Source organism: Cololabis saira, chromosome 19, assembly GCF_033807715.1.
Source record: "Cololabis saira isolate AMF1-May2022 chromosome 19, fColSai1.1, whole genome shotgun sequence".
In the NCBI taxonomy this organism is placed as follows: Eukaryota; Metazoa; Chordata; class Actinopteri; order Beloniformes; family Belonidae; genus Cololabis; species Cololabis saira.
Genome location: NC_084605.1, coordinates 1,345,362 through 1,366,819, shown reverse-complemented (window position 1 = coordinate 1,366,819; position 21,458 = coordinate 1,345,362). Strand labels below are relative to the sequence as shown.

At 40.2% G+C, this 21,458-nt stretch overlaps 1 protein-coding gene across 1 annotated transcript in view; it reads right to left on the bottom strand.

Moving 5' to 3' along the window:
- Positions 1–21,458, bottom strand: part of LOC133419852 (ribosome biogenesis protein BMS1 homolog) — a 49,223-nt gene that overhangs the window by 20,793 nt on the left and 6,972 nt on the right. The window contains exons 3-8 of the mRNA XM_061709314.1: positions 7,538–7,617; positions 7,109–7,297; positions 5,678–5,820; positions 5,014–5,135; positions 4,710–4,903; positions 3,983–4,125 (exon numbers count right to left, since the gene is read on the bottom strand). Of these exons, the coding sequence (XP_061565298.1) occupies positions 3,983–4,125; positions 4,710–4,903; positions 5,014–5,135; positions 5,678–5,820; positions 7,109–7,297; positions 7,538–7,617 (871 nt within the window). The remainder of the gene's footprint in view (positions 1–3,982; positions 4,126–4,709; positions 4,904–5,013; positions 5,136–5,677; positions 5,821–7,108; positions 7,298–7,537; positions 7,618–21,458) is intronic.

Genomic DNA, 21,458 nt, shown 5'->3' with positions numbered 1-21,458 from the left:
CACTGATCAATACTGCAGATGCTGATCAATGATGAGCAGGGGTCCGTTTCACAAAGCAGGTTTAGTGAAAACTCGGAGTCTGTTAACCCTGAAATGAGGGAAACTGAGTTTTCCGTTTCACAAAGGGAGGTAACTCAAACCAGAGAAAGAGAGGTAACTCTAGCCTGTTTCACAAAGAGAGGTAACTTAAGCTCTCGGTCAGTTACCGTAGTAACAGACTCTCTGAACCTAACCTGGACCAGGTTTATATCAATGAACCTCGAGTTTCTCTGCGTCTCCGCCTCTTTCAGAGCCGCACGCACATTTGATTTCCTCATTCATTCAGTCAGCAGGCGAGTTTTGGCGAAGTTCTGCCGTCTGTCATTAAAAACAGAGTCAGTATTTTAGAAGTCCATTGTCACGAACACGGCATGTCCTTTTGATGAAGACACAATTGATGAAGGTGCAGAATTAATGCGCAGAGAATTAAATATTCGTCGGGATATGGTTATCAGACCACGTAATACATGTACATTACAGTACATAGTCTCATTACAGGCAAAGCAATATGTGTTAATCCTTTATTTGTTATAATTTTGATGATTGAATTGTTTAATGATTTCATAATATATTCAAATTTTTTGAGATTTTTTATTTGGGGTTTCATAAACTGTGAGCCATAATCACCAAAATTATAACAAAGGCTTGAAATATCTCACTTTGCATGTAGTGGGAAATAATATTTGTTTTCACCTTAAGTTGAACTTACGAATGAAGTTTTGCAATATATTCACATTTTCCGACCTCCACCTGTATATTATTACATGAATAAATAAGAGCATAATACAGGGGTCTCCAACTCCGGTCCTGGAAAGACCTATCCAGCATGTTTTAGGTGTCTCCCTGCATGAATGACAGCAGCAAAGTTGAATAAAATATCTATTTTTCATTGAAGTACCCATCTTTCTCGTGTTTATTATCATTTGCCACACAAATAAAGCAACCTCATACTAAATTTAAGAAAACAATTTTTGCATTTTTTTGTCATATAATTTCATCCAAAACTTGTCGAAATGTGTTTCTTTGAGTGGCAGCCCTGTCATGGCTTGGCGGACAATAAGTTCTGGTACCTGACCGGACTGAACAGCGCCATGCACAGGTGCTGTATGCAGGTTAGGTTCAGTCTGCTGCAGAGATGAGCGGACCTCAGCAAACCTCCATGAGCCGTTTCTTTACTAGTTGTTCGAGTAAAAGAAATAGTGATGAACAAGTGGAAAATCCTACCAAAAAGAAAAGCAAAAGCTTTAATCGCAAGTACGACATTATGTATATAAAATACGGATTTGTTGCAACGGGCGATTTGGAGGCGCCAAACACACTTTGTATTTTATGTGGAGAAACGCTCGCCAACGAAGCAAAAGAAGCCATCCAAGCTTCAAAGAAACTTAAATACAAAACATCCTTCTCTCAAAGACAAACCAGTGGAAGGAAAAAACGTGAGTTACATTTGCAGAAGCAAGTTTTAAAGGCCACAACATCAGCTAACGTCGCTGATGATAGCCTGCATTTTAAAATGCATTGTTTTTTTCTAAAATGTTTATTAAAATTGACATAAATTGTCAACCGGTCCCTGAGCTTTTTGTTTATACTTCTGCTGGTCCTTGGCACAAAAAAGGTTGGGAACCCCTGCTCTAGAGGACGCACCTTTCCCCAACGCCTCTCGAGGACGCACCTTTCCCCAACGCCTCTAAAGGACGCACCTTTCCCCGACGCCTCTAAAGGACGCACCTTTCCCCAACGCCTCTAAAGGACGCACCTTTCCCCAACGCTTCTAAAGGACGCACCTTTCCCCAACGCCTCTCGAGGACGCACCTTTCCCCAACGCCTCTAAAGGACGCACCTTTCCCCAACGCCTCTAAAGGACGCACCTTTCCCCAAAGCCTCTAAAGGACGCACCTTTCCCCAAAGCCTCTAAAGGACGCACCTTTCCCCGACGCCTCTAAAGGACACACCTTTCCCCAACGCCTCTCGAGGACGCACCTTTCCCCGACGCCTCTAAAGGACGCACCTTTCCCCGACGCCTCTCGAGGACGCACCTTTCCCCGACACCTCTAGAGGACGCACCTTTCCCCACCGCCTCTAGAGGACGCACCTTTCACCTACCGCCTCTCGAGGACGCACCTTTCCCCAACGCCTCTAAAGGACGCACCTTTCCCCAACGCCTCTAAAGGACGCACCTTTCCCCGACGCCTCTAAAGGACGCACCTTTCCCCGACGCCTCTAAAGGACGCACCTTTCCCCGACGCCTCTAAAAGACGCACCTTTCCCCGACGCCTCTAAAGGACGCACCTTTCCCCAACGCCTCTAAAGGACGCACCTTTCCCCGACGCCTCTAAAGGACACACCTTTCCCCGACGCCTCTAGAGGACGCACCTTTCCCCGACGCCTCTAAAGGACACACCTTTCCCCAACGCCTCTCGAGGACGCACCTTTCCCCAACGCCTCTAAAGGACGCACCTTTCCCCAACGCCTCTAAAGGACGCACCTTTCCCAGACGCCTCTAAAGGACACACCTTTCCCCAACGCCTCTAAAGGACGCACCTTTCCCCAACGCCTCTAAAGGACGCACCTTTCCCCACCGCCTCTAAAGGACGCACCTTTCCCCAACGCCTCTAAAGGACGCACCTTTCCCCAACGCCTCTAAAGGACGCACCTTTCCCCAACGCCTCTAAAGGACGCACCTTTCCCCAACGCCTCTAAAGGACGCACCTTTCCCCAACGCCTCTAAAGGACGCACCTTTCCCCAACGCCTCTAAAGGACGCACCTTTCCCCACCGCCTCTAAAGGACGCACCTTTCCCCACCGCCTCTAAAGGACGCACCTTTCCCCAACGCCTCTAAAGGACGCACCTTTCCCCAACGCCTCTAAAGGACGCACCTTTCCCCAACGCCTCTAAAGGACGCACCTTTCCCCACCACCTCTAAAGGACGCACCTTTCCCCAACGCCTCTAAAGGACGCACCTTTCCCCGACGCCTCTAAAGGACGCACCTTTCCCCAACGCCTCTAAAGGACGCACCTTTCCCCAACGCTTCTAAAGGACGCACCTTTCCCCAACGCCTCTCGAGGACGCACCTTTCCCCAACGCCTCTAAAGGACGCACCTTCCCCCAACGCCTTTAAAGGACGCACCTTTCCCCAAAGCCTCTAAAGGACGCACCTTTCCCCAAAGCCTCTAAAGGACGCACCTTTCCCCAACGCCTCTAAAGGACGCACCTTTCCCCAACGCCTCTAAAGGACGCACCTTTCCCCGACGCCTCTAAAGGACGCACCTTTCCCCGACGCCTCTAAAGGACGCACCTTTCCCCAACGCCTCTAAAGGACGCACCTTTCCCCGACGCCTCTAAAGGACGCATCTTTCCCCCGACGCCTCTCGAGGACGCACCTTTCCCCAACGCCTCTAAAGGACGCACCTTTCCCCAACGCCTCTAGAAGACGCACCTTTCCCCAACGCCTCTAGAGGACGCACCTTTCCCCAACGCCTCTAGAGGACGCACCTTTCCCCGACGCCTCTAAAGGACGCAGCTTTCCCCAACGCCTCTAAAGGACGCACCTTTCCCCGACGCCTCTGAAGGACGCACCTTTCCCCGACGCCTCTAAAGGACGCACCTTTCCCCAGCGCCTCTAAAGGAAGCACCTTTCCCCAGTGCCTCTCGAGGACGCACCTTTCCCCAACGCCTCTAAAGGACGCACCTTTCCCCGACGCCTCTAAAGGACGCACCTTTCCCCAGCGCCTCTAAAGGACGCACCTTTCCCCAGTGCCTCTCGAGGACGCACCTTTCCCCAACGCCTCTAAAGGACGCACCTTTCCCCAAGGCCTCTAATGGACGCACCTTTCCCCAACGCCTCTAAAGGACGCACCTTTCCCCAACGCTTCTAAGTCAAGAAATAACCTGAGTCCTGAACTCTCCGGTGAGGAACCAATCAAACACCGACTGCTTCTCACCCGGTCTGCTGGTCGACGTCCGCCGGGTCCAGCGAGGCCGAGCCGCTGAACAGAGACACCTTGCTGGCGGCCATCTTGGCGTCCAGAGTGGCGTGAGTGTCGATGAGAGACTGGACGAGCTCGGTGGAGGGTCGGACCTCCTCCTGCACCAGAACCACAAAGCTCAGTTACTTAAACTAGTGATGCACCGATTGTTTTTTTCTTCGAAAATCCTAAATCACATTTATTTGATTTAGGCAATGGTGAAAAAAGTCAAAATGTCGAGAAAAAAGGAGAAATGTCGAGAAAAAAAGTCAAAATTTTGTGAAAAAAGACCAAATCTTGTGAAAAAAGTCGAAATGTCGAGAAAAAGTCAAAATTTTGTGAAAAAAGTCGAAATGTCGAGAAAAAGTCAAAATGTCGAGAAAAAAGTCGAAATGTCGAGAAAAAAAGTCAAAATTTTGTGAAAAAAGTCAAAATTTTGTGAAAAAAGTTGAAATGTCGAGAAAAAAAGTCAAAATTTTGTGAAAAAAAGTCGAAATGTTGAGAAAAAAAGTCAAAATGTCGAGAAAAGAAGTCAAAATTTTGTGAAAAAAGTCAAAATTTTGTGAAAAAAGTCAAAATTTTGTGAAAAAAGTCAAATTTTTGTGAAAAAAGTCAAAATGTCGAGAAAAATTTTCAAAATGTTGTGAAAAAAAAAGTCGAAATGTCGAGAAAAAAAGTCAAAATTTCGTGAAAAAAGTCGTACCTGCTGCTGGTGGACGTGGCTGGCCGGGACGTCGATGTAAACGGCGTCTTTGTCGTACACGACCCCGCCCACGCCGGCCATCGGCGCGTACAGCAGACGCTCCTTCTCGTTCAGAGCTCTCTTCTTCTGAGCGTCCGGCAGGGAGCACGGGTCCGGCAGGAAGTTCACGTCGGCCACCTGGAAGTCCCCGACGCCTGCAGACGAGACGGAGGGACGTTGGGACGGAGGAACGGAGACGTCTGGTCGTCCTGACCCGCAGCAGAAACCTACGATGTACCTGGGACTTGTTAACTCGGACTCGTACCTGGGATATGAACCTGGCCCTTGTTCTTCAGGTTTGTCCCTCTCAGGTAGCCGTACAGGGAAACCGTCCGGTCACACTTTGGTTCCGTCCGGAGCTTCTCTGGGTCCGTCAGGTCCTCCATCCTAAAGACAAATAATAAATAAATAACTTTATTAATCCTCCATCCTGCAGAGACGTTCAGTTACTGAGGATTCAGGACCCGGTTTCACATCAGAACTGCAACATCTAACGTCCTCACATTCATCTGAAATCTTGTCAAGACCTACAGACCGCCGCGACTCACCGGTCCACGTAGGGAACAAGTGACCGTTACGACTCACCGGTCCACGTAGGGAACAAGTGACCGTTACGACTCACCGGTCCACTTAGGGAACAAGTGACCGTTACGACTCACCGGTCCACGTAGGGAACAAGTGACCGTTACGACTCACCGGTCCACGTAGGGAACAAGTGACCGTTACGACTCACCGGTCCACGTAGGGAACAAGTGACCGTTACGACTCACCGGTCCACGTAGGGAACAAGTGACCGTTACGACTCACTGGTCCACCAGCACGTAGGGGTGATTAATAAAGATTAATAAAGATTAAATAATTACCTGTCCACCAGCACGTAGGGGTGCAAGCTCTAAATAAAGATTAATTATATATATATTATAACTCACCGGTCCACCAGCACATAAGGGTGCGAGCCCTGCCACACCAGAGGACGGAACTTCATGACGGAGATGAAGCGGCCGAGGTTTTTCACCTCCTGCGTCTGGTACTCGCCGTAGACCATCCCCGACAGGTAGAAGAGCTTAGCCCCCTACAGGTGAGACACAAGGAGGGTTCAGGTGCAGTCAGGTGCAAACACAAGGTGCATTCTTCCGGCTCTCAACGAAGGCGGACGCTTTTTCTGCTCTCTCCCTTATCTATCTGCTACAGCTTGTTGTCTCGTCTTCAGAGTCTCTCTTTTTCACTCCTCCCAAACTCTACAATCATGGAATTGATTAACTGGTCTCTCAGCACAATTGACCAAATTTTTGCAACCAGAAGTCAGGGGGTAAGGGAGCCCTCCTGCCCCGATGGGACATTTACTGCTGGATGCACAATGGATTCCTACAAATACTGGAAACCTTTGTGTCTCAAGATCCTGTCTGTCGAGGACGTTGAAGATGCTTCATAATTGGATTTATGATAGCAGGATTTCTCTTGATCGGAGGAGGGGGATTCCTGGTCTACCGACAAACGCGTAAGTCGTTGACAGCTGTTCTGGCTCTTTCAGAGCTGCCGACGTGGCTGAAGGATCAAGCAAGGTGATCAACACTCAGACTTTAACGCTGGGGGAGCAAAGCCGTAAGCTGGATGTGATTCTTGAACAGAATCGCAGGCTGGCGGCGTCTTTGAGCTCATTGGTAAGATGGAAAAGACCTTGGAGAAGTTGGAAGCTCGGCTTGGTGGGAATTGATCACAAATTCCTCTGTTTGGAGTCGCCATTGATGAACCAGAGACTGAAGGCAGACGGAAATTTACTGGAGTCTGCCTGTTTTCAATATAATTGTTGATTCTATAATCTGACATTGACAGAGCGGTCTCAGGCCGATCGCTCCTGGTCACAATCTCTCTGGTGGAATGTAAACAAGGTGACTCTGCCCCCACTAGCCCTCCCCTCTCAGGAACATCTGTGGACCTGTTTCAGAACTGACCGAGCCGTCTGATAACATCAAGGACATTGGCTGAGAGCAGCTCTGGGCGAAGTTCACGGACTCATCGCTACACACACACTTACTGAAAAACACACACACCTCCCTCAACTTGAACGCCCCCCCCCCCCCTCCCTATCTCAGTGTTACCTTTGGAAAAACAGGCGCACAATACCATCGTGTCGCCGCCGGTGTATCCGAAGTCAAAAACAGTTTTCTAAGCTGACCTAATAAACCTGATTCTGATTCACACGCATTCCGGCGACTCCAAACACGACAAGTAAATTCAGCAGGAACTTCCAAACAGATTTTACAAGCAAACCGGTTCCAGGGTAGGAACAACTCTAGAAGAACCGGTTCTCCACGTTACCTGGTACACCTCGGTCCAGAACCGGTGCTTCAGGTTCTTACCTGGTACACCTCGGTCCAGAACCGGTGCTTCAGGTTCTTCTTGGTCTTCCTCAGGGTCTTGTTGTTCCTGAAAGAGTCCAGGTGGGTCAGAACCCCCATGATCCGGGGGAACCCGTGGACCTGGCAGATGTTCAGGAACTCAAACGTCTCCATCTCGAAGCCGAAGCTGGCGTCAATCAGCATCAGCACCTGCAGGTGAACGGATTAATTAATGAAGGGATGAATGGATGATGAAGAACCCAGCAGATGAAGCTGGCGTCGATCAGCATCAGCACCTGCAGGTGAACGGATTAATTAATGAAGGGATGAGACGACGATGGCGTCCATCAGCATCAGCACCTGCAGGACCGAGCAGACGGCGTCTCAGGGACCGGAGGGGGCGGGGTTTATGGGGCGGGGTTTAGTGGGAGGGGCGGGGCTTAGACTCACCAGGTCGGCCACCTTGGCCAGGTCGATCATGGTGTTGATGTCGTTGTTACATTCCATGAAGGTCAGACGCCTCTTCTTACCTGAGAGACAAACGAGTCACGAGTCATTCACTACGCTGATGATACATGTTTATACGTGTAAATGTCATTCACTACGCCGATGATACATGTTTATAAACATCATTCACTACGCCGATGATACATGTTTATACGTGTAAATGTCATTCACTACACCGATGATACATGTTTATACGTGTAAATGTCATTCACTACGCTGATGATACATGTTTATATGTAAATGTCATTCACTACGCTGATGATACATGTTTATACGTGTAAATGTCATTCACTACGCCGATGATACATGTTTATATGTAAATGTCATTCACTACGCTGATGATACATGTTTATATGTAAATGTCATTCACTACGCTGATGATACATGTTTATACGTGTAAATGTCATTCACTACGCTGATGATACATGTTTATATGTAAATGTCATTCACTACGCTGATGATACATGTTTATATGTGTAAATGTCATTCACTACGCTGATGATACATGTTTATATGTAAATGTCATTCACTACGCTGATGATACATGTTTATATGTGTAAATGTCATTCACTACGCCGACGATACATGTTTATACGTGTAAATGTCATTCACTACGCTGATGATACATGTTTATACGTGTAAATGTCATTCACTACGCTGATGATACATGTTTATACGTGTAAATGTCATTCACTACGCCGATGATACATGTTTATACGTGTAAATGTCATTCACTACGCTGATGATACATGTTTATACGTGTAAATGTCATTCACTACGCTGATGATACATGTTTATACGTGTAAATGTCATTCACTACGCCGATGATACATGTTTATACGTGTAAATGTCATTCACTACGCTGATGATACATGTTTATACGTGTAAATGTCATTCACTACGCTGATGATACATGTTTATACGTGTAAATGTCATTCACTACGCTGATGATACATGTTTATATGTAAATGTCATTCACTACGCTGATGATACATGTTTATATGTGTAAATGTCATTCACTACGCTGATGATACATGTTTATATGTAAATGTCATTCACTACGCTGATGATACATGTTTATATGTGTAAATGTCATTCACTACGCCGACGATACATGTTTATACGTGTAAATGTCATTCACTACGCTGATGATACATGTTTATACGTGTAAATGTCATTCACTACGCCGATGATACATGTTTATACGTGTAAATGTCATTCACTACGCTGATGATACATGTTTATACGTGTAAATGTCATTCACTACGCTGATGATACATGTTTATATGTAAATGTCATTCACTACGCCGATGATACATGTTTATACGTGTAAATGTCATTCACTACGCCGATTATACATGTTTATACGTGTAAATGTCATTCACTACGCCGATACATGTTTATATGTAAATGTCATTCACTACGCTGATGATACATGTTTATATGTAAATGTCATTCACTACGCTGATGATACATGTTTATATGTGTAAATGTCATTCACTACGCTGATGATACATGTTTATATGTAAATGTCATTCACTACGCTGATGATACATGTTTATATGTGTAAATGTCATTCACTACGCCGACGATACATGTTTATACGTGTAAATGTCATTCACTACGCTGATGATACATGTTTATACGTGTAAATGTCATTCACTACGCTGATGATACATGTTTATACGTGTAAATGTCATTCACTACGCTGATGATACATGTTTATATGTAAATGTCATTCACTACGCTGATGATACATGTTTATATGTGTAAATGTCATTCACTACGCTGATGATACATGTTTATATGTAAATGTCATTCACTACGCTGATGATACATGTTTATATGTGTAAATGTCATTCACTACGCCGACGATACATGTTTATACGTGTAAATGTCATTCACTACGCTGATGATACATGTTTATACGTGTAAATGTCATTCACTACGCTGATGATACATGTTTATACGTGTAAATGTCATTCACTACGCCGATGATACATGTTTATACGTGTAAATGTCATTCACTACGCTGATGATACATGTTTATACGTGTAAATGTCATTCACTACGCTGATGATACATGTTTATACGTGTAAATGTCATTCACTACGCCGATGATACATGTTTATACGTGTAAATGTCATTCACTACGCTGATGATACATGTTTATACGTGTAAATGTCATTCACTACGCTGATGATACATGTTTATACGTGTAAATGTCATTCACTACGCTGATGATACATGTTTATATGTAAATGTCATTCACTACGCTGATGATACATGTTTATATGTGTAAATGTCATTCACTACGCTGATGATACATGTTTATATGTAAATGTCATTCACTACGCTGATGATACATGTTTATATGTGTAAATGTCATTCACTACGCCGACGATACATGTTTATACGTGTAAATGTCATTCACTACGCTGATGATACATGTTTATACGTGTAAATGTCATTCACTACGCCGATGATACATGTTTATACGTGTAAATGTCATTCACTACGCTGATGATACATGTTTATACGTGTAAATGTCATTCACTACGCTGATGATACATGTTTATATGTAAATGTCATTCACTACGCCGATGATACATGTTTATACGTGTAAATGTCATTCACTACGCCGATTATACATGTTTATACGTGTAAATGTCATTCACTACGCCGATACATGTTTATATGTAAATGTCATTCACTACGCTGATGATACATGTTTATATGTAAATGTCATTCACTACGCTGATGATACATGTTTATATGTGTAAATGTCATTCACTACGCTGATGATACATGTTTATATGTAAATGTCATTCACTACGCTGATGATACATGTTTATATGTGTAAATGTCATTCACTACGCCGACGATACATGTTTATACGTGTAAATGTCATTCACTACGCTGATGATACATGTTTATACGTGTAAATGTCATTCACTACGCTGATGATACATGTTTATACGTGTAAATGTCATTCACTACGCCGATGATACATGTTTATACGTGTAAATGTCATTCACTACGCTGATGATACATGTTTATACGTGTAAATGTCATTCACTACGCTGATGATACATGTTTATATGTAAATGTCATTCACTACGCCGATGATACATGTTTATACGTGTAAATGTCATTCACTACGCCGATTATACATGTTTATACGTGTAAATGTCATTCACTACGCCGATGACACATGTTTCTACGTGTAAATGTCATTCACTACGCCGATGATACATGTTTATACGTGTAAATGTCATTCACTACGCTGATACATGTTTATACGTGTAAATGTCATTCACTACGCTGATGATACATGTTTATACGTAAATGTCATTCACTACGCCGATGATACATGTTTATACGTGTAAATGTCATTCACTACGCTGATACATGTTTATACGTGTAAATGTCATTCACTACGCTGATACATGTTTATACGTGTAAATGTCATTCACTACGCTGATGATACATGTTTATATGTAAATGTCATTCACTACGCCGATGATACATGTTTATACGTGTAAATGTCATTCACTACGCCGATGATACATGTTTATACGTGTAAATGTCATTCACTACGCCGATGATACATGTTAATACGTGTAAATGTCATTCACTACGCCGATGATACATGTTTATATGTAAATGTCATTCACTACGCCGATGATACATGTTTATATGTAAATGTCATTCACTACGCTGATGATACACGTTTATACGTGTAAATGTCATTCACTACGCGATGATACATGTTTATACGTGTAAATGTCATTCACTACGCTGATGATACATGTTTATATGTAAATGTCATTCACTACGCCGATGATACATGTTTATATGTAAATGTCATTCACTACGCTGATGATACATGTTTATATGTAAATGTCATTCACTACGCTGATGATACATGTTTATACGTGTAAATGTCATTCACTACACCGATGATACATGTTTATACGTGTAAATGTCATTCACTACGCCGATGATACATGTTTCTACGTGTAAATGTCATTCACTACGCCGATGATACATGTTTATACGTGTAAATGTCATTCACTACGCTGATGATACATGTTTATATGTAAATGTCATTCACTACGCTGATGATACATGTTTATAAGTAAATGTCATTCACTACGCTGATTATACATGTTTATACGTGTAAATGTCATTCACTACGCCGATGATACATGTTTATACGTGTAAATGTCATTCACTACGCTGATGATACATGTTTATACGTGTAAATGTCATTCACTACGCTGATGATACATGTTTATACGTGTAAATGTCATTCACTACGCCGATGATACATGTTTATACGTGTAAATGTCATTCACTACGCCGATGATACATGTTTATACGTGTAAATGTCATTCACTACGCCGATGATACATGTTTATACGTGTAAATGTCATTCACTACGCTGATGATACATGTTTATACGTGTAAATGTCATTCACTACGCCGACGATACATGTTTATACGTGTAAATGTCATTCACTACGCTGATGATACATGTTTATACGTGTAAATGTCATTCACTACGCTGATGATACATGTTTATACGTGTAAATGTCATTCACTACGCCGATGATACATGTTTATACGTGTAAATGTCATTCACTACACCGATGATACATGTTTATACGTGTAAATGTCATTCACTACGCCGATGATACATGTTTATACGTGTAAATGTCATTCACTACGCCGATGACACGTGTTTATACGTGTAAATGTCATTCACTACGCCGATACATGTTTATATGTAAATGTCATTCACTACGCTGATGATACATGTTTATACGTGTAAATGTTATTCACTACGCCGATGATACATGTTTATACGTGTAAATGTCATTCACTACGCCGATGATACATGTTTATACGTGTAAATGTCATTCACTACGCCGATGATACATGTTTATACGTGTAAATGTCATTCACTACGCTGATGATACATGTTTATATGTAAATGTCATTCACTACGCCGATGATACATGTTTATACGTGTAAATGTCATTCACTACGCTGATGATACATGTTTATATGTAAATGTCATTCACTACGCCGATGATACATGTTTATACGTGCAAATGTCATTCACTACGCCGATTATACATGTTTATACGTGTAAATGTCATTCACTACGCCGATGATACATGTTTCTACGTGTAAATGTCATTCACTACGCCGATGATACATGTTTATACGTGTAAATGTCATTCACTACGCTGATACATGTTTATACGTGTAAATGTCATTCACTACGCTGATGATACATGTTTATACGTAAATGTCATTCACTACGCCGATGATACATGTTTATACGTGTAAATGTCATTCACTACGCTGATACATGTTTATACGTGTAAATGTCATTCACTACGCTGATACATGTTTATACGTGTAAATGTCATTCACTACGCCGATGATACATGTTTATATGTAAATGTCATTCACTACGCCGATGATACATGTTTATACGTGTAAATGTCATTCACTACGCCGATGATACATGTTTATACGTGTAAATGTCATTCACTACGCCGATGATACATGTTAATACGTGTAAATGTCATTCACTACGCCGATGATACATGTTTATATGTAAATGTCATTCACTACGCCGATGATACATGTTTATATGTAAATGTCATTCACTACGCTGATGATACACGTTTATACGTGTAAATGTCATTCACTACGCGATGATACATGTTTATACGTGTAAATGTCATTCACTACGCTGATGATACATGTTTATATGTAAATGTCATTCACTACGCCGATGATACATGTTTATATGTAAATGTCATTCACTACGCTGATGATACATGTTTATATGTAAATGTCATTCACTACGCCGATGATACATGTTTATACGTGTAAATGTCATTCACTACACCGATGATACATGTTTATACGTGTAAATGTCATTCACTACGCCGATGATACATGTTTCTACGTGTAAATGTCATTCACTACGCCGATGATACATGTTTATACGTGTAAATGTAATTCACTACGCTGATGATACATGTTTATATGTAAATATCATTCACTACGCTGATGATACATGTTTATAAGTAAATGTCATTCACTACGCTGATTATACATGTTTATACGTGTAAATGTCATTCACTACGCCGATGATACATGTTTATACGTGTAAATGTCATTCACTACGCTGATGATACATGTTTATACGTGTAAATGTCATTCACTACACCGATGATACATGTTTATACGTGTAAATGTCATTCACTACGCCGATGATACATGTTTATACGTGTAAATGTCATTCACTACGCCGATGATACATGTTTATACGTGTAAATGTCATTCACTACGCCGATGATACATGTTTATACGTGTAAATGTCATTCACTACGCCGATGATACATGTTTATACGTGTAAATGTCATTCACTACGCCGACGATACATGTTTATACGTGTAAATGTCATTCACTACGCTGACGATACATGTTTATACGTGTAAATGTCATTCACTACGCTGATGATACATGTTTATACGTGTAAATGTCATTCACTACGCCGATGATACATGTTTATACGTGTAAATGTCATTCACTACGCCGATGATACATGTTTATACGTGTAAATGTCATTCACTACGCCGATGATACATGTTTATACGTGTAAATGTCATTCACTACGCCGATGACACGTGTTTATACGTGTAAATGTCATTCACTACGCCGATACATGTTTATATGTAAATGTCATTCACTACACCGATGATACATGTTTATACGTGTAAATGTTATTCACTACGCCGATGATACATGTTTATACGTGTAAATGTCATTCACTACGCCGATGATAAATGTTTATACGTGTAAATGTCATTCACTACGCCGATGATACATGTTTATACGTGTAAATGTCATTCACTACGCCGATGATACATGTTTATACGTGTAAATGTCATTCACTACGCCGATGATACATGTTTATACGTGTAAATGTCATTCACTACGCCGATGATACATGTTTATACGTGTAAATGTAATTCACTACGCCGATGATACATGTTTATACGTGTAAATGTCATTCACTACGCCGATGATACATGTTTATACGTGTAAATGTCATTCACTACGCCGATGATACATGTTTATACGTGTAAATGTCATTCACTACGCCGATGATACATGTTTATACGTGTAAATGTCATTCACTACGCCGATGATACATGTTTATACGTGTAAATGTCATTCACTACGCCGATGATACATGTTTATACGTGTAAATGTCATTCACTACGCCGATGATACATGTTTATACATGTAAATGTCATTCACTACGCCGATGATACATGTTTATACGCGTAAATGTCATTCACTACGCCGATGATACATGTTTATACGTGTAAATGTCATTCACTACGCTGATGATACATGTTTATACGTGTAAATGTCATTCACTACGCCGATGATACAGTATACGTGTAAATGTCATTCACTACGCCGATGATACATGTTTATACGTGTAAATGTCATTCACTACGCCGATGATACATGTTTATACGTGTAAATGTCATTCACTACGCCGATGATACATGTTTATACGTGTAAATGTCATTCACTACGCCGATGACACGTGTTTATACGTGTAAATGTCATTCACTACGCCGATACATGTTTATATGTAAATGTCATTCACTACGCTGATGATACATGTTTATACGTGTAAATGTTATTCACTACGCCGATGATACATGTTTATACGTGTAAATGTCATTCACTACGCCGATGATACATGTTTATACGTGTAAATGTCATTCACTACGCCGATGATACATGTTTATACATGTAAATGTCATTCACTACGCTGATGATACATGTTTATACGTGTAAATGTCATTCACTACGCCGACGATACATGTTTATATGTAAATGTCATTCACTACGCTGATGATACATGTTTATACGTGTAAATGTCATTCACTACGCTGATGATACATGTTTATACGTGTAAATGTCATTCACTACGCCGATGATACATGTTTATACGTTTATATGTCATTCACTACGCTGATGATACATGTTTATAGGTGTAAATGTCATTCACTACGCCGATGATACATGTTTATACGTTTATACGTCATTCACTACGCCGATGATACATGTACGTGTAAATGTCATTCACTACGCCGATGATACATGTTTATACGTGTAAATGTCATTCACTACGCCGATGATACATGTTTATACGTGTAAATGTCATTCACTACGCCGATGATACATGTTTATACGTGTAAATGTCATTCACTACGCCGATGATACATGTTTATACGTGTAAATGTCATTCACTACGCCGATGATACATGTTTATACGTGTAAATGTCATTCACTACGCCGATGATACATGTTTATACGTGTAAATGTCATTCACTACGCCGATGACACGTGTTTATACGTGTAAATGTCATTCACTACGCCGATACATGTTTATATGTAAATGTCATTCACTACGCTGATGATACATGTTTATACGTGTAAATGTTATTCACTACGCCGATGATACATGTTTATACGTGTAAATGTCATTCACTACGCCGATGATACATGTTTATACGTGTAAATGTCATTCACTACGCCGATGATACATGTTTATACATGTAAATGTCATTCACTACGCTGATGATACATGTTTATACGTGTAAATGTCATTCACTACGCCGACGATACATGTTTATATGTAAATGTCATTCACTACGCTGATGATACATGTTTATACGTGTAAATGTCATTCACTACGCTGATGATACATGTTTATACGTGTAAATGTCATTCACTACGCCGATGATACATGTTTATACGTTTATATGTCATTCACTACGCTGATACATGTTTATAGGTGTAAATGTCATTCACTACGCCGATGATACATGTTTATACGTTTATACGTCATTCACTACGCCGATGATACATGTACGTGTAAATGTCATTCACTACGCCGATGATACATGTTTATACGTGTAAATGTCATTCACTACGCCGATGATACATGTTTATACGTGTAAATGTCATTCACTACGCCGATGATACATGTTTATACGTGTAAATGTCATTCACTACGCTGATGATACATGTTTATACGTGTAAATGTCATTCACTACGCTGATGATACATGTTTATACGTGTAAATGTCATTCACTACGCCGATGATACATGTTTATACGTGTAAATGTCATTCACTACGCTGATGATACATGTTTATACGTGTAAATGTCATTCACTACGCCGATGACACGTGTTTATACGTGTAAATGTCATTCACTACGCCGATACATGTTTATATGTAAATGTCATTCACTACGCTGATGATACATGTTTATACGTGTAAATGTTATTCACTACGCCGATGATACATGTTTATACGTGTAAATGTCATTCACTACGCCGATGATACATGTTTATACGTGTAAATGTCATTCACTACGCCGATGATACATGTTTATACATGTAAATGTCATTCACTACGCTGATGATACATGTTTATACGTGTAAATGTCATTCACTACGCCGACGATACATGTTTATATGTAAATGTCATTCACTACGCTGATGATACATGTTTATACGTGTAAATGTCATTCACTACGCTGATGATACATGTTTATACGTGTAAATGTCATTCACTACGCCGATGATACATGTTTATACGTTTATATGTCATTCACTACGCTGATGATACATGTTTATAGGTGTAAATGTCATTCACTACGCCGATGATACATGTTTATACGTTTATACGTCATTCACTACGCCGATGATACATGTACGTGTAAATGTCATTCACTACGCCGATGATACATGTTTATACGTGTAAATGTCATTCACTACGCCGATGATACATGTTTATACGTGTAAATGTCATTCACTACGCCGATGATACATGTTTATACGTGTAAATGTCATTCACTACGCCGATGATACATGTTTATACGTGTAAATGTCATTCACTACGCCGATGATACATGTTTATACGTGTAAATGTCATTCACTACGCCGATGATACATGTTTATACGTGTAAATGTCATTCACTACGCCGATGACACGTGTTTATACGTGTAAATGTCATTCACTACGCCGATACATGTTTATATGTAAATGTCATTCACTACGCTGATGATACATGTTTATACGTGTAAATGTTATTCACTACGCCGATGATACATGTTTATACGTGTAAATGTCATTCACTACGCCGATGATACATGTTTATACGTGTAAATGTCATTCACTACGCCGATGATACATGTTTATACATGTAAATGTCATTCACTACGCTGATGATACATGTTTATACGTGTAAATGTCATTCACTACGCCGACGATACATGTTTATATGTAAATGTCATTCACTACGCTGATGATACATGTTTATACGTGTAAATGTCATTCACTACGCTGATGATACATGTTTATACGTTTATATGTCATTCACTACGCTGATGATACATGTTTATAGGTGTAAATGTCATTCACTACGCCGATGATACATGTTTATACGTTTATACGTCATTCACTACGCCGATGATACATGTACGTGTAAATGTCATTCACTACGCCGATGATACATGTTTATACGTGTAAATGTCATTCACTACGCCGATGATACATGTTTATACGTGTAAATGTCATTCACTACGCCGATGATACATGTTTATACGTGTAAATGTCATTCACTACGCTGATGATACATGTTTATACGTGTAAATGTCATTCACTACGCTGATGATACATGTTTATACGTGTAAATGTCATTCACTACGCCGATGATACATGTTTATACGTGTAAATGTCATTCACTACGCTGATGATACATGTTTATACGTGTAAATGTCATTCACTACGCTGATGATACATGTTTATACGTGTAAATGTCATTCACTACGCTGATGATACATGTTTATATGTAAATGTCATTCACTACGCTGATGATACATGTTTATATGTGTAAATGTCATTCACTACGCTGATGATACATGTTTATATGTAAATGTCATTCACTACGCTGATGATACATGTTTATATGTGTAAATGTCATTCACTACGCCGACGATACATGTTTATACGTGTAAATGTCATTCACTACGCTGATGATACATGTTTATACGTGTAAATGTCATTCACTACGCTGATGATACATGTTTATACGTGTAAATGTCATTCACTACGCCGATGATACATGTTTATACGTGTAAATGTCATTCACTACGCTGATGATACATGTTTATACGTGTAAATGTCATTCACTACGCTGATGATACATGTTTATATGTAAATGTCATTCACTACGCCGATGATACATGTTTATACGTGTAAATGTCATTCACTACGCCGATTATACATGTTTATACGTGTAAATGTCATTCACTACGCCGATGACACATGTTTCTACGTGTAAATGTCATTCACTACGCCGATGATACATGTTTATACGTGTAAATGTCATTCACTACGCTGATACATGTTTATACGTGTAAATGTCATTCACTACGCTGATGATACATGTTTATACGTAAATGTCATTCACTACGCCGATGATACATGTTTATACGTGTAAATGTCATTCACTACGCTGATACATGTTTATACGTGTAAATGTCATTCACTACGCTGATACATGTTTATACGTGTAAATGTCATTCACTACGCCGATGATACATGTTTATATGTAAATGTCATTCACTACGCCGATGATACATGTTTATACGTGTAAATGTCATTCACTACGCCGATGATACATGTTTATACGTGTAAATGTCATTCACTACGCCGATGATACATGTTAATACGTGTAAATGTCATTCACTACGCCGATGATACATGTTTATATGTAAATGTCATTCACTACGCCGATGATACATGTTTATATGTAAATGTCATTCACTACGCTGATGATACACGTTTATACGTGTAAATGTCATTCACTACGCGATGATACATGTTTATACGTGTAAATGTCATTCACTACGCTGATGATACATGTTTATATGTAAATGTCATTCACTACGCCGATGATACATGTTTATATGTAAATGTCATTCACTACGCTGATGATACATGTTTATATGTAAATGTCATTCACTACGCCGATGATACATGTTTATACGTGTAAATGTCATTCACTACACCGATGATACATGTTTATACGTGTAAATGTCATTCACTACGCCGATCATACATGTTTCTACGTGTAAATGTCATTCACTACGCCGATGATACATGTTTATACGTGTAAATGTAATTCACTACGCTGATGATACATGTTTATATGTAAATATCATTCACTACGCTGATGATACATGTTTATAAGTAAATGTCATTCACTACGCTGATTATACATGTTTATACGTGTAAATGTCATTCACTACGCCGATGATACATGTTTATACGTGTAAATGTCATTCACTACGCTGATGATACATGTTTATACGTGTAAATGTCATTCACTACGCCGATGATACATGTTTATACGTGTAAATGTCATTCACTACGCCGATGATACATGTTTATACGTGTAAATGTCATTCACTACGCCGATGATACATGTTTATACGTGTAAATGTCATTCACTACGCCGATGATACATGTTTATACGTGTAAATGTCATTCACTACGCCGATGATACATGTTTATACGTGTAAATGTCATTCACTACGCCGACGATACATGTTTATACGTGTAAATGTCATTCACTACGCTGATGATACATGTTTATACGTGTAAATGTCATTCACTACGCTGATGATACATGTTTATACGTGTAAATGTCATTCACTACGCCGATGATACATGTTTATACGTGTAAATGTCATTCACTACGCCGATGATACATGTTTATACGTGTAAATGTCATTCACTACGCCGATGATACATGTTTATACGTGTAAATGTCATTCACTACGCCGATGACACGTGTTTATACGTGTAAATGTCATTCACTACGCCGATACATGTTTATATGTAAATGTCATTCACTACGCTGATGATACATGTTTATACGTGTAAATGTTATTCACTACGCCGATGATACATGTTTATACGTGTAAATGTCATTCACTACGCCGATGATAAATGTTTATACGTGTAAATGTCATTCACTACGCCGATGATACATGTTTATACGTGTAAATGTCATTCACTACGCCGATGATACATGTTTATACGTGTAAATGTCATTCACTACGCCGATGATACATGTTTATACGTGTAAATGTCATTCACTACGCCGATGATACATGTTTATACGTGTAAATGTCATTCACTACGCCGATGATACATGTTTATACGTGTAAATGTCATTCACTACGCCGATGATACATGTTTATACGTGTAAATGTCATTCACTACGCCGATGATACATGTTTATACGTGTAAATGTAATTCACTACGCCGATGATACATGTTTATACGTGTAAATGTAATTCACTACGCCGATGATACATGTTTATACGTGTAAATGTCATTCACTACGCTGATGATACATGTTTATACGTGTAAATGTCATTCACTACGCCGATGATACAGTATACGTGTAAATGTCATTCACTACGCCGATGATACATGTTTATACGTGTAAATGTCATTTACTACGCCGATGATACATGTTTATACGTGTAAATGTCATTCACTACGCCGATGATACATGTTTATACGTGTAAATGTCATTCACTACGCTGATGATACATGTTTATACGTGTAAATGTCATTCACTACGCTGATACATGTTTATACGTGTAAATGTCATTCACTACGCTGATGATACATGTTTATACGTGTAAATGTCATTCACTACGC